The sequence below is a fragment of the Amphibalanus amphitrite genome, unplaced genomic scaffold, assembly GCF_019059575.1.
Source record: "Amphibalanus amphitrite isolate SeventyFive unplaced genomic scaffold, NRLGWU_Aamphi_draft 001473F_arrow, whole genome shotgun sequence".
In the NCBI taxonomy this organism is placed as follows: Eukaryota; Metazoa; Arthropoda; class Thecostraca; order Balanomorpha; family Balanidae; genus Amphibalanus; species Amphibalanus amphitrite.
Genome location: NW_024882966.1, coordinates 61555 through 84027, shown reverse-complemented (window position 1 = coordinate 84027; position 22473 = coordinate 61555). Strand labels below are relative to the sequence as shown.

At 49.1% G+C, this 22473-nt stretch overlaps 5 protein-coding genes across 6 annotated transcripts in view; 1 reads left to right on the top strand and 4 right to left on the bottom strand.

The window, feature by feature from the left end:
- LOC122373287 (tetratricopeptide repeat protein 8-like) overlaps positions 1 to 22473 on the top strand; it is an 84992-nt gene that overhangs the window by 34243 nt on the left and 28276 nt on the right. The window lies entirely within an intron of this gene.
- Positions 2503 to 4002, bottom strand: LOC122373291 (cuticle protein 19-like). The gene is made up of 2 exons (XM_043351220.1): positions 3880 to 4002; positions 2503 to 3445 (listed from the first exon to the last, which is right to left on the bottom strand). The coding sequence occupies exons 1-2, from the start codon at positions 3892 to 3894 to the stop codon at positions 2660 to 2662; spliced, it is 801 nt and encodes a 266-aa protein (XP_043207155.1). The 5' UTR covers positions 3895 to 4002; the 3' UTR covers positions 2503 to 2659.
- Positions 8551 to 9962, bottom strand: LOC122373293 (cuticle protein 19-like). Its single transcript, XM_043351221.1, has 2 exons — positions 9885 to 9962; positions 8551 to 9448 (listed from the first exon to the last, which is right to left on the bottom strand). Exons 1-2 carry the CDS (start codon positions 9897 to 9899, stop codon positions 8699 to 8701), a joined length of 765 nt encoding a protein of 254 aa, XP_043207156.1. The 5' UTR covers positions 9900 to 9962; the 3' UTR covers positions 8551 to 8698.
- LOC122373289 (larval cuticle protein A1A-like) lies at positions 13063 to 15048 on the bottom strand. The gene is made up of 2 exons (XM_043351218.1): positions 14501 to 15048; positions 13063 to 14064 (listed from the first exon to the last, which is right to left on the bottom strand). The coding sequence occupies exons 1-2, from the start codon at positions 14513 to 14515 to the stop codon at positions 13207 to 13209; spliced, it is 873 nt and encodes a 290-aa protein (XP_043207153.1). The 5' UTR covers positions 14516 to 15048; the 3' UTR covers positions 13063 to 13206.
- On the bottom strand, positions 20094 to 21827 carry LOC122373294 (cuticle protein 19-like). The gene is made up of 2 exons (XM_043351222.1): positions 21444 to 21827; positions 20094 to 20991 (listed from the first exon to the last, which is right to left on the bottom strand). The coding sequence occupies exons 1-2, from the start codon at positions 21456 to 21458 to the stop codon at positions 20242 to 20244; spliced, it is 765 nt and encodes a 254-aa protein (XP_043207157.1). The 5' UTR covers positions 21459 to 21827; the 3' UTR covers positions 20094 to 20241.

Here is a 22473-nt window from a genome sequence, read left to right as displayed (position 1 = left end):
TATAAACATATTGGTTATATTTTTCTTGACAACGACCTCGATGCGAAGGTCGAGAATTCGAAACAAAAACAATAAACGACTAGTAGCCGAAAAACGTTCCTACCTTGTAATGTCTAGCTCTTGATAAGGCTTTGTAATCAATGATAGTGGTACGAACTACGAGCCATTTGCGAAATCAAAGAGATTAAAATTGTTCTGCTTGCAACAATTTTGGAACATATGGCCCGAAGCTTGGCCAGCTTGGCCAAGCTTTTTTGCCGGTTAACAATCATCTATCGGGTGAAACATTTTCATTTATCAATGTTTGGGTGTCCATCGAGACAGCCCATATTCAGCCCGCATTTACTCGAGATTCGGAACACATCGGATTGACTTCATACTCGTTCACAACAGAGTCCTTGGGTTAGAGAATATGTGGCCTAAAGCATTCTTGGTATTTCAGCACTTTGACCCCGAGCGTTCGCATATAGCTCTAAAAATAGCATACAACGAATCGTCATGACCAGAAGCTACTTTTCAACTATCATATTCCTACATCTCAAGATTGCGCAATGATCTAAGGTCATTAAAGGGACCCTCCCACCTTAACATTAGATTTGAGTTGAGATGGCCAAAATGGGGTCCCTGGCTCACAATTAGGTACCGGTTTCGGCACTCACAACATCGAGAAATGCCTTAAATCGGAAATATTGAATTTCAAAATTGCAGCATTTTGATTCAGAGTGGCTAATGCATAGGAATACCCCTCTGAATGTGTGACGTCAGCGCAGATATCTAACGATTTTTAAATGTTTGACTAAAACGTTTTTTAGCACGCGGTGGTATATGCTGCTTTGCGCGCAACAAATGCCGCACTTTCAGCCGCCAAACTATTGCTTCCAAATAAAGTCGCTAGGAACAGCGGAGATCCCAAAAAGTAAGCAAAAGGAAAAGTCTAATATCTTGAAAACCGGTGAATATTTTTCGTTGAAATTTGGTAGATGTTCGTTTTCGCTCTTTCTGAACCGAACGACATCACTTTCATGCCAATTCATAAACTTTTTTGAAGGTGGGAGGGTCCCTTTAATATCACATCTGCCCTTTTGCCCGTATAGGGGGGGGGGGGGGTCGAACGGACCCCCCCCATGGTTTTTCGCGAATAACTCGCGTAAAAAGCGGCCGATCGCGACGAAACTTTCAGTACCCTCGCGTTCATCAATTTCACACCTACCCTGAAAATTTCATGACCCTGACCCAAATGACCTTTGACCTGTGACCTACTTTTCGAGACCATGTTTGGCTGGAATCGCGATTCGGCGTATGTCGGCTCGCATTAGCCGCGCGTTTGCAGTCTTTTCGTGGTTTCAAGCGTTCAAACATGTGATATGATGTTGCCCCCATGCATTAGGGTGGGTGTCAAGGTCACCTGAAGGTCAGGTCAGGTCATTGACCTTTGATGACCTCGGTTCACTTTTTCGAGTTTTACATGTTTCTAGGCCAGTTTTTGGAGCTGAATTCGAATTTAGCAACGATATAAACATTTACGAAGTAGTTTTGGTGCCTTTGTAACATGTTACGAAGCTGTCAGAGGCGGTTGCCACCTACTACGAATACCCTTACTGGTTGACCTGACCTGACCTGACCCGACCTGGCCTAAATACATGAAGACATCATCTGTGATCAAAACTAACATGATATTCGTGATCAGCACCCCGAAAACCCTCATAGCAGCCACACTTTACGACGTTCTAACAGGTCCCGATTTTCCCGCCTTTGGGGTCATTGACCTGACCTGCAAGGTCAACCAATGACCTAGGACCTTAAAATTGGGTATCATCGGCTTTCTCTCGTCACGGGCAACACGCTCGTTCTTTCCGCGAAGCTCTAGCTCGATCAGGGGCGAAACGGCAAGGGGGGTCCAACGGACCCCCCCCCCCCCTTATACGTTCACGGCTGGAAAAAACACCAATACGGGCGAGGGTTAACATTAGTTTTGAGTTGAGATAGCCAAAATGGGGTCCCAGGCCTGCACTTACCGGTTTGAGCACTCACAAGATCGAGAAATGCCTCAAATCGAAAATATCTAATTTCAAAGTTGCAGCACTTGGATTCAGAGGGGCTAATGCATTAGAATGCCCCCTTTGAATATGTGACGTCATTGCAGATCTAACGATTTTAAATCTTTTACTAAAACGTTTGGTAGCACGCGGTGGTGTATGCTGCTTTGCGCGCAACAAGTGTCGCAATTTCAAATAAAGTTGCTAGGAACAGCGGAGATCCCAAAAAGTAAACAAAAGTAAAAGTCTAATATCTTGAAAACCGGTGAATATTTTTCGATGAAATTTGGTATATTCGTTTTCACTCTTTCTGAACCGAGCGACATCATTTCCATGCCAATTCATTAACTTTTTTTTAAGGTGGGAGGGTCCCTTTAACTGAACGCCATGCCTAGCAGCTAAAACATCTGTGGTGCTGTGGGGCTGTTCACCACATATCGGTGACTGGGGGGCACCACACATCAAGTAGATACAGTATTGGCATGTATTAAACACGACACAGCATTCAGAAGGGAAGATCATTGAAGTATTCACAGTATACAGCTCTGTACATTTCACAGTGGCAGCCGGCAACACAGTTCTTTGGATAGTTGTACAGTTTTTACAGAAAGTACAGGAGTTAGTTAATAGCCGTGGCTGATGGAGTGCACGGCAGGGGCGGCGTGCACGGTGTGCACAGAGTGCACGGCCGGCGCGGCGTGCACGGAGTGGACAGCGTGGACGGCCGGCACCGCCTTGGCCACGACGGGCGCCGTGTGCACCGTCTCCTTGACGACGGGCACATCGTAACCCTCCGACTTGGTGACCGACTGGTGGGACACGGCCACCGGAGCGGCGTGCACGGCCACGGCCGGCACGGCGGCGGCGTAGCCGTGGGCAGCCACGGCCGGCACGGGGGCGGCGTAGCCATGGGCAGCCACGGCCGGAACAGCGGCGGCGTAGCCGTGGGCAGCCACGGCCGGCACGGGGGCGGCGTAGCCGTGGGCAGCCACGGGTGCGGTGTAGCCGAGAGGGCGCTTCTCGACGGTGGCCTGGAATCCGTTGTAGTCGTCGGCGGTGTAGGTGACGACGCGCTCGGTGCCGTCGGGGTCGACGAGCCGGTACTGTCCGCGCACGACGTCACCGTCGCGGCTCTCCACCTGCGACTTGTGGTCGCCCGTGTAGCCGTCCGAGACGCCGTAGCTGAAGTCGTACTTGGGGTGCGGGTTCACGTAGTCGACCACCTCGACAGACTTGGCGACCGGAGCGTGGCCGACCACCACGTCGACGGGCGCCGGTGCGACGGCGGCGTAGCCGAGGCCGTAGGCGGCAGGAGAGGCGGCGTAGCCATGGGCGTAACCGTGGCCGTAGGCCAGGGGTGCGCTGGGAGCTCCGCTAGCAGCGGCCACCAGCGCACACGCGGTCAGCACCTGAAACACGAGGGGTGCGAGCGTTTAGCGAACTCCGAAATGAATCAAAAATTGAATACTTTATCTTTCCTTTGTTGTCACTAGTTAATCACATCTGCCAAAGTAGAGTTAAATTTTTCAAAGTTATGCCTCAAAATCGTCTTTTACATATTTTCGAAACAACAGTAATAGTGAAAAGTTTGTTGACAAGTCTTCCGTAGTGTTGCCCTGAATCGCTAATTGCCCTGAATCGCGAATATTTTTTCTGGCTTTTTGTTCTTCTTCGAATTTCGCTGCATGCTTTATGCTAGGGCTGTTTCCCCTAGTTTTTGGCATTTTGATGACTGCTTGAAGTTCCGTTAGTGCTGCACAGATAGTTGTTGATGTTTTCATGATTGTAATGTTTAGTGACGAATGGGTCTTTGAATTTCTATCTAGCGCCTTGGAGTTCTTACCTTGACGTAGGCCATGTTGACTGTGAGCTGTACAGAGCTGTACTGCCTTCTGGCCGTCCGGTGGCTCGTTATATACTGTGTCCGTTCAGCTCGACCTTGGCTCCAGTGCCGGACCCGGGGCGCGGTGACGTGGGAATGACTTGAACATTATCTAGAAACTATTTGTGCCTTGGGTAATTGTGTTGCATAGAACAACGTAAAAATTAATGCTTACTTCGCAGTTTGCTAATTATGAGTGCCCATACGTTAAAAGTGCTCAATATTTTCCCGATTTGTATGTGGTCCTCTGGGCGCAGTTCAAATACGAATACTGCTCATATTAAACCGAGCGATTAAGAAATATTCTGCATTTGCTCTGTCTTCGCTCTAGCGGTAAAGAGGTGTTTGGTAGATAAAGGGGATATTCTGATTATAAATGCCCACGCTCTTGGAAACTCGTTTCTTGCCGGACAACGACTGTATGATCGAATAGCTAGCAGTGTTCCTTGCTGGGTCACTCCATTGGTTCTACCTCAAATTCGACTGCTCTTGCAGGGTCTATATGATACATATGACACGAACAACGTGCCGAAATTGCTCTAAAAAAAAAAACTGGAATATCTTGACCGAAACATTGTAAAGTAATTGTTGGTCAGCGGCCATCTTCTGGGGGATGCACTCTCGCATGCTCAATGTTTGAATGTCTATAAGGACGCCCCATATTCTATCCCGATTCAGCCCATATTCGGGGCAGCTCGGCTCCAATTAAAACTGGCACGCGAGAGAGCTCTTGAGATAGAGAAAACGTGGCCGAAACCATTTGGTGACAGTTAAGTCGTTTGACCTAGGGAGGTCAACAAACTCCATGGATCTCAAATTTGCTCATCAGATGCTGGCCGAACCAGTAGACCTACATAGATCTCTGGATATTGCGCGAAACGATGTGACGTGGCCTGATGCTTCCTTGCTCTTTATCTGCAGACCTCTAAACCACTGGCGGATCCAGGGGGGGGGGCCACGGGGGCCATGCCCCCCCCCCCCAAAGGCCTAAAGTGGCCTGTTTGCCCCCCCCCCCAAACGCCAGAAAAATTGCTAAGAAAATATACCTTGATGGAGGTTTTTAGCCACTTTGTGAAGTAAAGCTTTTCACAGCATAATATAGAAGCAATATAGTAGCAGTGAGGGTCAGTCAAAAGTTGCGCGAGCGGAGTCGACCTTAAAAAAAGACTGTTGTTGGCACGTGTTTATGGCGCGGCAGCTGGTAGTTGGCGGTGTTTCGCGTGGTGTGGCATCACTGGCGGATCTGAGGGGGGGGGGGGGCACGGGAGCCTGAGGTGCCCCTGACAGGCCCGTGGTGCCCTTGCTAGGCCTGTGGTGCCCCTGGACCCTGGCAGGCCTGTGGTACAGTCCACAGCAGAAGTAATGTGGGGTTTCAGTCATGGGTATGTTCTGCTTCTGAAGCTTAGGAACGATTAGCCAGACTACAATGAAACTTTGAATGTAGCTTATATGTATCGTCACCCTTGCAGCTGCAACTTTAGCTATTGACATCTTCTTTTCAATCACTTCGCATTAAACAATCGCCAGTCAAAGCCAACCGTTGAGTTTGGTAAAACCCTACATTACTTTAGCGGTGGGCTGTACCTCTGGCGGGCCTAGGGTGCCCCTACTAGGCTGCTGATGCCCCTGGGACCTGACAGGACTGTGGTGCCCCTGACAAGCCTAAAGTGCCCCCAACAGGCCCGTGATGCCCCCGACAGGCCCAAGGTGCCCCTGCGTGATGCCGTGATGCCTGCGAGGCCGGTGGTGCCCCCTGCGAGGCCGGTGGGGCCCCTGACAGGCCCATGGTGCCCCTGCTAGACCGGTGGTGCCCCTGGCAGGCCTGTGGTGCCCCTGCTAGGCCGCTGGTGCCCCTGGGCCCTGACAGGACTGTGGTGCCCCTGCAAGGCCGGTGGTGCCCCTGTAAGGCCTGTGGTGCCCCTACTAGGCCGGTGGTGCCCCTGACAGGCCTGTGGTGCCCCCGGGCACCAAGGGGGTCATGACCCATGTGGCCCCCCTTGGATCTGCCAGTTGCCACTGATGCATAATATATTGATTTGTAAAGGCGTTATGGCTTATGCAATATGCAATTGCAGGCACTTGGTATCCCTCACTTATCCCTCATTGGGGCTCTGGCGGGCTCCTGAGGGCCCACGTCTATCTCCGGGAGCCCATATAGACAGGCTCCTTTGGGTCCTTTCAGTACACTATAGCATAAGAGGTCTCCATGCGAGTCCTATACATACATCTGAGGGCGTACCCTGATGTCTGAGGTACCCAACTGCAGCTCCAATGGTCTCTTCTTACACTGGCGGATCCAGGGAGGGGGCATTTAGGGCCATGTCCCCTTCCCAGAGGCCTAAAGTGGCCCGTTTTCCCATCCCCCAAACGATAATGAAACATAGTTCAATCAGGGCGTGGCCCAGGAGCCGAGTTAGACAGGGCTGTTTTACCACCTCTCGGCCCGCAAAGGGACCCAAGCACTGACTCGAAGCGGGTTAAAGAGACCCTCCCACCTTCAAAAAAGTTAATGAATTGGCATGAAAGTGATGTCGCTAGGTTCAGAAAGGGCGAAAACGAATATCTACCAAATTTTATCGAAAAATATTCACCGGTTTTCAAGAGATTAGACTTTTATTTTTGTTTACTTTTTGGGATATCCGCTGCTGTTCCTAGCGACTTTATTTGAAAGTGCGGCATTTGTTGCGCGCAAAGCAGCCTATACCACCGCATGCTACCAAACGTTTTAGTAAAATATTAAAAAATCATTAGATCTCCGCTGACGTCACACATTCAGAGGGGTATCCAAAAGCATTAGCCCCTCTGAATAAAAATGCTGCAATTTTGAAACTCAATATTTCCGATTTAAGGCATTTCTCGATGTTGTGAGTGCGTGCCGAAACCGGTAATTTTGAGCCAGGGACCCCATTTTGGCTATCTCAGCTCAAATCTAATGTTAAGGTGGGAGGGTCCCTTTAACTGGTCGATAAAAACAATGGTAAGTGTTTACAAAGTAATATAAAGGCATGGGTCGGGTGGGCTACCATTTATATATTTTTCTTTTTAGTTAAAAAAAAAATCATAGTGTCAGGGCTGTGACGAAAAATAAGTGGCCTAAATCCGATGAGAAAACAGGATTTGGGGGTACCCTAGGTTTGGCTCCTGCATGAGTTGCCCCCCCCCCCCCCCAAAAAAAAAACGCAAGCCTGGATCCGCCAGTGCTCTAAACCAACACGTCATGCGAGTAGGTACAGTCCACAGCAGAAGTAATGTGGGGTTTCAGTCATGGGTATGTTCTGCTTCTGAAGCTTGGAACGATTAGCCAGACTACAATGAAACTTTGAATGTGGCTTATATATTATGTATCATCACCCTTGCAGCTGCAACTTTAGCTATTGACATCTTCTTTTCGATCACTCCGCACAATCGCCAGTTAAAGCCAATCGTTGAGATTGGTAAAACCCTACATTACTTTAGCGGTGGGCTGTACGTTAGGTCATATAGATCGACTTTGCCTCTGCTTGGTCTTTTACCTACGTTTTCTGACAAAAGGTAGGTGCAGGTGTCACGTGTGTAGAAAACATTGGAATAAAAATACGGGTTAAGAGTTTTACAATAAACGGGATGATATTGCTGTCAGATGAAATCAGGGAGGACTGAGAACATGCGCTATTCTTTGGATGGCGTGCATTCCGTGACGAAAGTGTAAAAGTTGATCACGGTGACCTTGCGTTTTATCGCTTTAAAAAGTTCAGTATGCAGGGGATCGGTTATGCATTTTTCTGAAACTGTCCGGCAATGATTCCTCGCCGTCACCGGTCGATTGAAGTAGTTGATGATGCTTTGTCACTCTGAAATTTTTGGCTTTTACCCCGGGCTTTGATGCTCCAAATACAGATAGAGCTGATGGAATATGGATACCAATATTCTGCGAAGCAGGGCCACGAGGGAATCCCAAGAGACTTTAATTTTTTTAGGTCATTCGTTGAATAGAAGCTACTTCCAGCTTTATCGGCGCTTGATATTTGATTTACACTAGTGAAAATACAAAGTGTTTTATCTTATTATATTTATTTCCAACCTTTTCTATGTTTTTCAATATAGGTGCGGCAGATACCACATCTTTCTTCGTTGAGATGCATTTATAATGGCTGATCAATGACTGACATTGTCTACATACGTGTAGTAGGCGCGCTTTAAGACACGAGGGGTATATTTTGCATGATGCCCAATGCCCATTTTTTATTGAGGGGAAAGTGACCCTTGATGCTGACAATCTTTTGGCATCAGATAAAGTGGCTCTTACATGACCCAAATTGGCCGAGTAATTTGTATGTGATCACTTTTGAAGACCTTTCGAATATCGTTTACCGCTTCGCGGGTCGGGGCTTAGCAAATAGAAGGCTGAAGGCAGACCATTCCCCTCCATTAGTGTTATATATACACCCATTCCAGAATCATGTCGGCAGCTTCCCTTGAAGTTTTGTATCAGTTTAAGCACGGCTGGGTTACTGACTGTTTTTTATGTGCTTTATTTCCTTATTTGCTTGCTGTTTTTGTGTATTTGTTTGTTTGGCTGGGCAGCTGGTTTTTGCATATTAAAGGGGAGTTGCTTACTGTACTTCCGCGATTGCTAGCAACCAAAACATCAAGTAGGTACAGTCTTGGCATGTATTAAACACGACACAACATTCAGAAGGAAAGATCATCAAATTACGGAGCATACAGCTCTGTACATTTCACAGTGGCAACACAGTTCTTTGGATAGTTGTATAGTTTTTACAGAAAGTATATGAGTTAGTTAATAGCCGTGGCTGATGGAGTGCACGGCAGGGGCGGCGTGCACGGTGTGCACAGAGTGCACGGCCGGCGCGGCGTGCACGGAGTGGACAGCGTGGACGGCCGGCACCGCCTTGGCCACGACGGGAGCCGTGTGCACCGTCTCCTTGACGACGGGCACATCGTAACCCTCCGACTTGGTGACTGACTGGTGGGAGACGGCCACCGGAGCGGCGTGCACGGCCACGGCCGGCACGGCGGCGGCGTAGCCGTGGGCAGCCACGGTGGGAACGGCGGCGGCGTAGCCGTGGGCAGCCACGGCCGGCACGGGGGCGGCGTAGCCGTGGGCAGCCACGGGTGCGGTGTAGCCGAGAGGGCGCTTCTCGACGGTGGCCTGGAATCCGTTGTAGTCGTCGGCGGTGTAGGTGACGACGCGCTCGGTGCCGTCGGGGTCGACGAGCCGGTACTGTCCGCGCACGACGTCACCGTCGCGGCTCTCCACCTGCGACTTGTGGTCGCCCGTGTAGCCGTCCCAGACGCCGTAGCTGAAGTCGTACTTGGGGTGCGGGTTCACGTAGTCGACCACCTCGACAGACTTGGCGACCGGAGCGTGGCCGACCACCACGTCGACGGGCGCCGGTGCGACGGCGGCGTAGCCGAGGCCGTAGGCGGCAGGAGAGGCGGCGTAGCCATGGGCGTAACCGTGGCCGTAGGCCAGGGGTGTGCTGGGAGCTCCGCTAGCAGCGGCCACCAGCGCACACGCGGTCAGCACCTGAAACACGAGGGGTGCGAGCGTTTAGCGAACTCCGAAATGAATCAAAAATTAAATACTTTATCTTTCCTTTGTTGTCACCAGTTAATCACATCTGTGACAAAGTAGAGTTAAATTTTTCAAAGTTATGACTCCAAATCGTCTGTCTTTTACATATTTTCGAAACAACAGTAATAGTGAAAAGTTTGTTGACAAATATTCCGTAGTGTTGCCCTGAATCGCGAATTGCCCTGAATCGCGAATATTTTTTCTGGCTTTTGTTCTTCGAATTTCGCTGCATGCTTTATGCTAGGGCTGTTTCCCTATAGTTTTTGGCATTTTGAAGACTGCTTTAAGTTCCGTTAGTGCTGCACAGATAGTTGTTGATGTTTTCATGTTGTAATGTTTAGTGACGAATGTGTCTTTGAATTTCTATCTAGCGCCTTGGAGTTCTTACCTTGACGTAGGCCATGTTGACTGTGAGCTGTACAGAGCTGTACTGCCTTCTGTCCGTCCGGTGGCTCGTTATATACGGTATCCGCTCAGCTCGACCTTGGCTCCAGTGCCGGGCCGGGGCGCGGTGACGTGGGAATAACTTGAACATTATCTGGGGACTATGTATTTGTACCTTAGGTAATTTCGCTGCATGGAACCACGTAAAAAAAATAATATTTACTTTGCAGTTTGCTAATTATGAGTGCCCATACGTTAAAAGTGCTCAATATTTTCCCGATTTGTATGTGGGCCTCTAGGCGCAGTTCAAATACGAATACTGCTTATATTAAACCGAGCGATTAAGAAATATTCTGCATTTGCTCTGTCTTCGCTCTAGCGGTAAAGAGGTGTTTCGTAGATAAAGGGGGATATTCTGAGTATGAAAGGCCCACGTTTTTGGAAGCTCGTTTCTTGCCGGACAACGACTGTATGATCGATTAGCTAGCAGTGTTCCTTGCTGGGTCACTCCATTGGTTCTACCTCAAATTCGACTGCTCTTGTAGGGTGATGTGATGCATATGGCACGAACCACGTGCCGAATTGTTCTAAAAAAAACTGGAATATCTTGACCGAAACATTGTAAAGTAATCGTTGGTTAGGGGCCATCTTCTGGGGGGATGATGCACTCTTGCATGCTCAATGTTTGAATGTCTATAATGACGCCCCATATTCTACCCCGATTCAGCCCATGTTCGGGGCAGATCGGTTCCAATTAAAACTGGCACGCGAGAGAGCTCTTGAGATAGAGAAAACGTGGCCGAAACCATTCGGTGACAGTTAAGCCGTTTGACCTAGGGAGGTCAACAAACTCCATGGATCTCAAATTTGCTGATCAGATGGTGGCCCAATCAGTAGACCTAGATAGATCTCTGGAGTCTGGATATTGCGCGAAACGATGTGACGTGGCCTGATGCTTGCTTGCTCTTTATCTGCAGACCTCTAAACCAACACTCGAGTACCTTAGGTCATTTAGATTGACTTTGCCTCTGCTTGTTTTTTTTTTTTTTTTTTTTTTGCCTACGTTTTCTGACAAAAGGTAGGTACAGGTGTGTCACGTGTGTAGAAAACATCGGAATAAAAATAAGGGTTAAGAGTTTTACAATAAACGGGATGATATGGCTGTCAGATGAAATCAGCGAGTACAGAGGACATGCGCTATTCTCAGGATGACGTGCATTCCGTAACGAAAGTGCAAAAGTTGATCACGTTGACCTTGCGCCTTACCTATCACTTTAAAAAAGTTAAGAATGCAGGGGATCGGTTATGCATTTTTCTGAAACTATCAGGCAATGATTCCTCGCCGTCACTGGTCGATTGAAGTAGTTGATGATGCTTTGTCACTCTGAAATTTTTGGCTTTTACCCCGAGCTTTGATACTCCAAATACAGATAGAGCTGATGGATATTCTGCGAAGCAGGGCCACGAGGGAATCCCCAAGAGACTTTAAAAATTGTTTAGGTCATTCGTTGAATAGAAGCTGCTTCCAGCTTTTATCGGCGCTTGATATTTGATTTACAATGAAAATACAAAGCTTTTTTATCTTATTATATTTATCTCCAACCTTTTCTATGTTTTCAGTGTACGGTAGATATCTCATCTTTCTTCGTTAAGATGCATTTATAATGGCTGATCAATGGCTGGCATTATCTACATAGTAGGCGCGCTTTAAGACACGAGGGGTATATTTTGCATGATGCCCAATGCCCATTTTTTATTGAGGAAAAGTGACCCTTGATGCTGACAATCTTTTGGCATCAGATAAAGTGGCTCTTACATGACCCAAATTGGCCGAGTAATTTGTATGTGATCACTTTTGAAGACCTTTCGAATATCGTTTACCGCTTCGCGGGTCGGGGCTTAGCAAACAGAGGGCTGAAGGCAGACCATTCCCCTCCCTAAGTGTTGTATACACCCATTCCAGAATCATGTCTGCAGCTTCCCTTGAAGTTTTGTATCAGTTTAAGCACCGCTGGTTTACTGACTGGCTTTTAACCCGCGCACCGACGGGGGGGGGCGGATATCCGCCCCCCCCCCCCCTGAGGTTTTTCGCGGATAGCGGGAAAACCGCGGCGCGTAGCGCCGCGAAATTTGGTATGACTATTCTCTCATCAATTTTACACATGGTGTGCAAGTTTGAACCTCCTAACTTTTAAGGTCAGGTCACCAGGTCACTTTGAATGACCCAACCTCAAGTCACTTTTTTGCAACTTTGTCACCGTGCCAAAGCTACAGTAGATGTCGGAGGCCCTTGAAAGTCGCAGGATGTTATTAGGTCATTAGTAGCTACAATTTGTTTATCTCGGAATTTTGATGTCGGTGACCTAAGGTCAGGTCAATTTCGCGACCTCCCCATTATAAGTCAATGGGGGAAAAATCAACTCCCTGTTTTTACCACTAAAACGGGTCGGAATGGCCCCATATACCATACATGACTTCACATACGATCAACCTTCACTACCTTGAGGTCTGTTTTGCTGTTGGGCAGCTGTAAGGTCATGTGACGTCATCAAAGGTCACCAAACGTTTTTTGCCAATAACTCCTTACAGGAACAAGATACAGCCGCGCGGATGGTCTCATTGTGTTCAGCTCGTCAAGACGCATCGAATGATATACATGATGACCTCGAGGTCACGTGACCTGAGGTCAACCTTTGACCTTGACCTTTCGAGGTCAACATATATATCATTCGATGCGGATTGACGAGAGGATCACGATGATGCCCTTAGTTTGTTCCTATCTTGACTACTTCGAAAGTCATTCGAGAAAAACCCTCTCCATATCTAGCGCCGCCATTTTGACTTTTTCGACCCCTGTGACGTCATCTTTGACCTGACCTGAAAATGACCTTAGTAAAAATTGTAGACCTTGTCCGTGCGTATCCGATGCCGTTTATCGCTTGTCGCTATCTTGCTTCGTTCTCGAGATCTCAGGGGGGGGCGGTCATCCGCCCCCCCCCCCCCCGTCGGTACTAAGTTGGCGCAGACCCCCGTCGGTGCGCGGGTTAATAGTTGCTCTATTTGCTTATTTGCTAGCTGTTTTTGAGTATTTGTTTGTTTGGCTGGGTAGCTGGTTTTTGCATATTAAATGGGAGTTGTTTACTGTACATCCGCGATGGCTAGCAGCTAAAACATCAAGTAGGTACAGTCTTGGCATGTATTAAACACGACACAACATTCAGAAGGGAAGATCATCAAATTACGGAGCATACAGCTCTGTACATTTCACAGTGGCAACACAGTTCTTTGGATAGTTGTACAGTTTTTACAGAAAGTACAGGAGTTAGTTAATAGCCGTGGCTGATGGAGTGCACGGCAGGGGCGGCGTGCACGGTGTGCACAGAGTGCACGGCCGGCGCGGCGTGCACAGAGTGGACAGCGTGAACGGCCGGCACCGCCTTGGCCACGACGGGAGCCGTGTGCACCGTCTCCTTGACGACGGGCACATCGTAACCCTTCGACTTGGTGACCGACTGGTGGGAGACGGCCACCGGAGCGGCGTGCACGGCCACGGCCGGAACGGCGGCGGCGTAGCCGTGAGCAGCCACAGCCGGAACAGCGGCGGCGTAGCCGTGGGCAGCCACGGCCGGAACAGCGGCGGCGTAGCCGTGGGCAGCCACGGTGGGAACGGCGGCGGCGTAGCCGTGGGCAGCCACGGTGGGAACGGCGGCGGCGTAGCCGTGGGCAGCCACGGCCGGCACGGGGGCGGCGTAGCCGTGGGCAGCCACGGGTGCGGTGTAGCCGAGAGGGCGCTTCTCGACGGTGGCCTGGAATCCGTTGTAGTCGTCGGCGGTGTAGGTGACGACGCGCTCGGTGCCGTCGGGGTCGACGAGCCGGTACTGTCCGCGCACGACGTCACCGTCGCGGCTCTCCACCTGCCACTTGTGGTCGCCCGTGTAGCCGTCCGAGACGCCGTAGCTGAAGTCGTACTTGGGGTGCGGGTTCACGTAGTCGACCACCTCGACAGACTTGGCGACCGGAGCGTGGCCGACCACCACGTCGACGGGCGCCGGTGCGACGGCGGCGTAGCCGAGGCCGTAGGCGGCAGGAGAGGCGGCGTAGCCATGGGCGTAACCGTGGCCGTAGGCCAGGGGTGCGCTGGGAGCTCCGCTAGCAGCGGCCACCAGCGCACACGCGGTCAGCACCTGAAACACGAGGGGTGCGAGCGTTTAGCGAACTCCGAAATGAATCAAAAATTAAATACTTTATCTTTCCTTTGTTGTCACCAGTTAATCACATCTGTGACAAAGTAGAGTTAAATTTTTCAAAGTTATGACTCCAAATCGTCTGTCTTTTACATATTTTCGAAACAACAGTAATAGTGAAAAGTTTGTTGACAAATATTCCGTAGTGTTGCCCTGAATCGCGAATTGCCCTGAATCGTGAATATTTTTTCTGGCTTTTGATCTTCGAATTTCGCTGCATGCTTTATGCTAGGGCTGTTTCCCTATAGTTTTTGGCATTTTGAAGACTGCTTTAAGTTTCGTTAGTGCTGCACAGATAGTTGTTGATGTTTTCATGTTGTAATGTTTAGTGACGAATGTGTCTTTGAATTTCTATCTAGCGCCTTGGAGTTCTTACCTTGACGTAGGCCATGTTGACTGTGAGCTGTACAGAGCTGTACTGCCTTCTGTCCGTCCGGTGGCTCGTTATATACGGTATCCGTTCAGCTCGACCTTGGCTCCAGTGCCGGACCCGGGGCGCGGTGACGTGGGAATAACTTGAACATTATCTGGGGACTATGTATTTGTACCTTAGGTAATTTCGCTGCATGGAACCACGTAAAAAATAATATTTACTTTGCAGTTTGCTAATTATGAGTGCCCATACGTTAAAAGTGCTCAATATTTTCCCGATTTGTATGTGGGCCTCTAGGCGCAGTTCAAATACGAATACTGCTTATATTAAACCGGGCGATTAAGAAATATTCTGCATTTGCTCTGTCTTCGCTCTAGCGGTAAAGAGGTGTTTCGTAGATAAAGGGGGATATTCTGAGTATGAAAGGCCCACGTTTTTGGAAGCTCGTTTCTTGCCGGACAACGACTGTATGATCGATTAGCTAGCAGTGTTCCTTGCTGGGTCACTCCATTGGTTCTACCTCAAATTCGACTGCTCTTGCAGGGTGATGTGATGCATATGGCACGAACCACGTGCCGAACTGTTCTAAAAAAAAAACTGGAATATCTTGACCGAAACATTGTAAAGTAATCGTTGGTTAGGGGCCATCTTCTGGGGGGATGATGCACTCTTGCATGCTCAATGTTTGAATGTCTATAATGACGCCCCATATTCTACCCCGATTCAGCCCATGTTCGGGGCAGATCGGTTCCAATTAAAACTGGCATGCGAGAGAGCTCTTGAGATAGAGAAAACGTGGCCGAAACCATTCGGTGACAGTTAAGCCGTTTGACCTAGGGAGGTCAACAAACTCCATGGATCTCAAATTTGCTCATCAGATGGTGGCCCAATCAGAAGACCTACATAGATCTCTGGATATTGCGCGAAACGATGTGACGTGGCCTGATGCTTGCTTGCTCTTTATCTGCAGACCTCTAAACCAACACGTCATGCGAGTAGGTACGTTAGGTCATTTAGATCGACTTTGCCTCTGCTTGGTCTTTTACCTACGTTTTCTGACAAAAGGTAGGTGCAGGTGTCACGTGTGTAGAAAACATTGGAATAAAAATACGGGTTAAGAGTTTTACAATAAACGGGATGATATTGCTGTCATATGAAATCAGGGAGGACTGAGAACATGCGCTATTCTTTGGATGGCGTGCATTCCGTGACGAAAGTGTAAAAGTTGATCACGGTGACCTTGCGTTTTATTGCTTTAAAAAAGTTCAGTATGCAGGGGATCGGTTATGCATTTTTCTGAAACTGTCAGTTAACCCATTTATGCCCAGGAATATTGACCATCATGAAAATCGACGAAATCAAAATATGTTATGCTCCTACCAGGGCCTTGTATGGAATCGAAAATAATTTTTGCCTGCAGCAAAAGTTTCTCGAGAAAAACGTAAAAAACATGCGTTGCGAAATCGCAACGAAGGGCACACCGGGCGCCATCAGCGTTGCGAAAACGCAACGACGGGCACATCAGACGGACATAAAGTACACTGAACTGCCGTATATGCTAATATGTTTTGACAAAACATCAATCAACTGTTGACAACTATTGCTTGAAAATGCGGAACCCACATCCGTCATGCTCTATAACCCGCCTAAGAGCCTCAGTGAGGAAGCATAACTTCATGATTCGCGAACGGGGAGACGGCAACACGGTCATTATCAACCATTTACGTTGTCCATTGCTGTTCATTTAAAGTTGTGGTCGACACGTATCCAGGGTGATGCTTTCTTTTTGGAAGCTAGACAGATCCATTACCTCCACCTATCAGACCCTGCACAGTGCACACTGAATACAATTAAACGGAGGATTGGGAGTAAACCAGTGCCTCTCGTATGCGCGTATATCCGCAATCATTTTTAACCACCCTCCTAGGAGTAAAGTTAAATTCCATTGCAGGTTAGTCGTACCCACTCTCAGCAAAAAGAAAAAAGGACCGATCCGGCTCTAACAAATTACCCGCGTAAGGCGTAGCGCATCACAACAAATCGACTCCCAGTTTATCATGTTTACACCTAATCCAAAATTTTCATGGCCCCACTCTCAGCGACCTTCACGTGTAACCTCTTTCTCGAGACAATGCCAGGACAGAATGGTGATTCGACGTCAATCCGTCCTTTCCATCTTCAGGATAGTTGAATCCTCCTCCACGCCTCATCCCCCTGTTCCGGGCTGGACCGGCAACGTATATCGCAATCGGGCAGCTCACATAGGAGCGCGCCTGTAGCCGGGTGCAGTGAGTGCTTGGGAGGGGGGAAGGGGGTGGGTCATGGGTGGCGGCTGCCCACTGGCTGGGCTCAGTCTCCAGTCTACGATTGACCGTGTCCGGTCAGACAAATGTCTCCCCTAATTCCAATAATCCTGCTAGCTCTAAAAATGGTCTGATTAGATAAAAAGCCTATCAAAGTAAGAAAACAGGCGTATACTCCACATCAAGCAGCTTATGAATCTATGCGAGTTATGAATCCTAAAAATTATTATTTTCCCATGGGTCTGCCCTCATTACCCACTACCATTACCCACTATCCCACTATTTACCGACCCTCAGTTATCTTTTCTAACGTAAATGCTGGTAGTCAGCAGATTCTATCCAGAGAATGGCGATGCCTATCTGTCGCCTGATACCAGAATACATCCCCGTTATTCATTATTTATGCACAATGTACGTACATAGTAGATCCAATTTCCAAAGGACCTAATTATCTCTCAGCTCCGTTAGCATCGCCGACCGTTTGATGCATGGGTCCTTTTCCTACCATGCGATTTTCAGATGCATGGGAACACATTGCTTAGTGAACGAACAGCCCGAGGTCGAAAATCTGCGAGAGAAAAAGAAAGGAGTGTTTGTGGCTGTTTGAGCCAGCAAATATGAAATGTGTCGCAACATTTTACGTGCGAACGCACCTTGCACTAAACATACCTATATACGTCCCTCATGGCATAGGCGGCGGAGCGGGGGGAGGGGGCACCGGGGCACCGTGCCCCCCTTGATTTTGCCATTTTAACATTATCCCGATAGGCGTGGCATGGAAATGGAAATGGAAAGAATGAGACCAAAAGTCAGCAGTGCTCCCCCCCCTTAATTGAAGATGATTCGCCGCTAAAGCCTCATGGCTACAAAATGAGAGAGAGAGAGAGAGAGAGAGAGAGAGAGAGAGAGAGAGAGAGAGAGAGAGAGAGAGAGAGAGAGAGAGAGAGAGAGAGAGAGAGAGAGAGAGAGAGAGAAAGAAAGAGAGAGCAAGAGAGAGGGGGAGAGAGTTGGGGAACGAGGAGGAGAGGGAGGAAGATGGGGGAGAGAAAGAGAGAACCCACAGCGTATCACGAGTGAAGTCTACTGTTGATATTCATACTTCCGCTACCCTGCCAATGTGCCCATCGTTGCGTTTTCGCAACACCGCTGTCTTTCCGATGTGCCCTTCGTTGCGTTCCCGCAACGCGACCGTAGTCATATTTGAAAATAGTCACAAACCCTTTTTGTAGCATTATTTCTTAACAAAATGCATATCTACGCTATTGTAGGGACTCTGCAGAATATGTTTACACAATTTTCATTACGATATTATTAAGCACTTAGCCTACTTATCTTGGTTTTCGTGACGTCATCACTCACAAAACCTTCGACTTCCCTCTGGGAGCTCTAGGCAGTAACTTACCGGCCGCACAGACTTGTAACTGCGTAGTATCATGCGCACAACCATGCTACACACGCTGAAACTTGTCTCATCGGTTAGTCTCTTTTACACACTTCTCAAGCTTCGATCACGTCGACGCTTGCTTGCGTTGCGAAAACGCAACGAAGGGCGTAAATGGGTTAATGATTCCTCGCCGTCACCGGTCGATTGAAGTAGTTGATGATGCTTTGTCACTCTGAAATTTTTGGCTTTTACCCCGGGCTTTGATACTCCAAATACAGATAGAGCTGATGGAATATGGATACCAATATTCTGCGAAGCAGGGCCACGAGGGAATCCCAAGAGACTTTAATTTTTGTTAGGTCATTCGTTGAATAGAAGCTGCTTCCAGCTTTTATCGGCGATTGATATTTGATTTACAGTGAAAATACAAAGTGTTTTATCTTATTATATTTATTTCCAACCTTTTCTATGTTTTTCAATATAGGTACGGCAGATACCACATCTTTCTTCGTTGAGATGCATTTATAATGGCTGATCAATGACTGACATTGTCTACATACGTGTAGTAGGCGCGCTTTAACCCTCGCCCGTATTGGTGTTTTTCCTGCCGCGAACGTATACCTAAGGGGGGTCCCTTGGACCCCCCCCCCTTGCCGTTTCGCCCCTGATCGAGCTAGAGCTTCGCGGAAAAAACGAGCGTGTTGCCCGTGACGAGAGGAAGCCGATGATACCCAATTTTAAGGTCCTAGGTCATTGGTTGACCTTGCAGGTCAGGTCAATGACCCCAAAGGCGGGAAAATCGGGACCTGTTAGAACGTCGTAAAGTGTGGCTGCTATGGGGGTTTTCGGGGTGCTGATCACGAATATCATGTTAGTTTTGATCACAGATGATGTCTTCATGTATTTAGGCCAGGTCGGGTCAGGGCAGGTCAGGTCAACCAGTAAGGGTATTCGTAGTAGGTGGCAACCGCCTCTGACAGCTTCGTAACATGTTACGAAGGCACCAAAAGTACTTCGTAAATGTTCATATGGTTGCTAAATTCGAATTCAGCTCCAAAAACTGGCCTAGAAACATGTAAAATTCGAAAAAGTGAACCGAGGTCATCAAAGGTCAATGACCTGACCTGACCTTCAGGTGACCTTGGCACCCACCCTAATGCATGGGGGCAACATCATATCACATGTTTGAACGCTTGAAACCACGAAAAGACTGCAAACGCGCGGCTAATGCGAGCCGACATACGCCGAATCGTGATTCCAGCCAAACATGGTCTCGAAAAGTAGGTCACAGGTCAAAGGTCATTTGGGTCAGGGTCATGGAATTTTCAGGGTAGGTGTGAAATTGATGAACGCGAGGGTACTGAAAGTTTCGTCGCGATCGGCCGCTTTTTACGCGAGTTATTCGCGAAAAACCATGGGGGGTTCCGTTCGACCCCCCCCCCCCCCTATACCGGCGAGGGTTAAGACACGAGGGGTATATTTTGCATGATGCCCATTTTTTATTGAGGGGAAAGTGACCCTTGATGCTGACAATCTTTTGGCATCAGATAAAGTGGCTCTCACATGACCCAAATTGGCCGAGTAATTTGTATGTGATCATTTTTGAATACCTTTCGAACATCGTTTACCGCTTCGCGGGTCGGGGCTTAGCAAATAGAAGGCTGAAGGCAGACCATTCCCCTCCATTAGTGTTGTATACACCCATTCCAGAATCATGTCTGCAGCTTCCCTTGAAGTTTTGTATCAGTTTAAGCACGGCTGGGTTACTGGCTGGGTTGTTATGTGCTTTATTTCCTTATTTGCTTGCTGTTTTTGTGTATTTGTTTGTTTGGCTGGGCAGCTGGTTTTTGCATATTAAAGGGGAGTTGCTTACTGTACATCCGCGATTGCTAGCAGCTAAAACATCAAGTAGGTACAGTCTTGGCATGTATTAAACACGACACAACATTTAGAAGAGAAGATCATCAAAATACGGAGCATACAGCTCTGTACATTTCACAGTGGCAACACAGTTCTTTGGATAGTTGTACATTTTTTACAGAAAGTACAGGAGTTAGTTAATAGCCGTGGCTGATGGAGTGCACGGCAGGGGCGGCGTGCACGGTGTGCACAGAGTGCACGGCCGGCGCGGCGTGCACAGAGTGGACAGCGTGGACGGCCGGCACCGCCTTGGCCACGACGGGCGCCGTGTGCACCGTCTCCTTGACGACGGGCACATCGTAACCCTCCGACTTGGTGACCGACTGGTGGGAGACGGCCACCGGAGCGGCGTGCACGGCCACGGCCGGCACGGCGGCGGCGTAGCCGTGGGCAGCCACGGTGGGAACGGCGGCGGCGTAGCCGTGGGCAGCCACGGCGGGAACGGGGGCGGCGTAGCCGTGGGCAGCCACGGGTGCGGTGTAGCCGAGAGGGCGCTTCTCGACGGTGGCCTGGAATCCGTTGTAGTCGTCGGCGGTGTAGGTGACGACGCGCTCGGTGCCGTCGGGGTCGACGAGCCGGTACTGTCCGCGCACGACGTCACCGTCGCGGCTCTCCACCTGCGACTTGTGGTCGCCCGTGTAGCCGTCCGAGACGCCGTAGCTGAAGTCGTACTTGGGGTGCGGGTTCACGTAGTCGACCACCTCGACAGACTTGGCGACCGGAGCGTGTCCGACCACCACGTCGACGGGCGCCGGTGCGACGGCGGCGTAGCCGAGGCCGTAGGCGGCAGGAGAGGCGGCGTAGCCATGGGCGTAACCGTGGCCGTAGGCCAGGGGTGTGCTGGGAGCTCCGCTAGCAGCGGCCACCAGCGCACACGCGGTCAGCACCTGAAACACGAGGGGTGCGAGCGTTTAGGCGAACTCCAAAAATTATTCAAATATTAATTAGTTTATTTTTCTTTTGTAATTTGTTGTGACTAGTTGAGTACTCCTGTGACATAGAAGAGTGAAATTTATTTAAGTTACTCCTTGAAATGGTCTGACCTTTGCATATTTACGAATCATCAGTCATGATGAATGGTTTGTCGACAACTTTATTGCGTTGTGTTATCAGTTGCTCTGAATCGCAATCTTTTTTATATTTCTTCTGGCTTTTTTGTTCGTTTTGGAATGTTGCTACATGTTTTATGCAAGGTCTATTCTCTTCTAGTTTCTGCCATTTTGATGGCTTTACTTTTAGGTCCGTTAGTACTACACAGATAGTTGCAGATGTTTTCATAATTTTAACATTTACTGGTGAATGTGTCTTTGAATTGTGTCTAACGCGTCGGAGTTCTTACCTTAGCGTAGGCCATGTTGACTGTGAGCTGTACAGAGCTGTACTGCCTTTCGGCGGCTCTGTGGCACGTTATATACTGTGTCCGTCGGTACCCTTGAGACGGTAACTACCTCCCCCTTCCCACCGCGCTCCAGCGCAACACGCCGCGCCGCTCTGAACTTGAACTTGTGGCCGCGGCGGGGGCGGGGCGGGGAGGGGGCTGACGCCGACCGACCTCCGGTAACAGCCCCGCCGAGACGGTGAGGCGGCGTAACCGGATACCACGGGTCCGGCCATTGGCAGCCGTCGGTACTTGTCGGCACACTGCACAGGACACGGTGGAGGAGCTGGCCGGGCCGGGTCGGGTGGGGCCTTCGCCGACCGGTCACGGCACACCAAGGCCGCCGCGCTGTGCTGAGCAGAGCGCATGAGGCGGCTACGTGCGTGAGCCTAATTGGCGTGGGCGCTGCTGTTTTCTGGACTGGAGAGAGGCTCGTTACACAAGCACGGCGGTGCTTTAGTTGTGCCTACGCCTTGTATTGCCGTTGTTACCGCTATCAGATGCTTCTCTCAAAACGATTAAATTGTGACTATGCATCGAGCGAGAGCCTGAAGCTTTGCGAGAAAGGCGCTAGTCCATGAAGGCTCCTTGCCAGCCTCGATCTGTCAAAATGGGCACAGACATCACCAGCTTGACAGTCTTTCAAACCTTAAATCCAAGGCACACAAACATAAAGTATTGTAAATGTAGGTGTCTGGTATTATGCACTGTGCCTGGCCCTACCCGCTTCACATCCTAGAGGTGTTGCCTGCACTTTTTGAGCTACGAGCATCTGGCTTATAAAAGTGTTTACAATACTAGTTATTTTACGTCTGCTTACATAATTTTTCTTGGAAATGATTTATTTTTAGCATTATTTTTTAGCATTTCGATGACTGTCTTTTTTCTTCGTACCTTGCGTTGACGAATTACATACGTACCCCGGTAAAATTATGTGTATTTTGTCGGGTATTTTTATAGCGGCCGCTAGTTCATGGGCCAGGAAGACCCG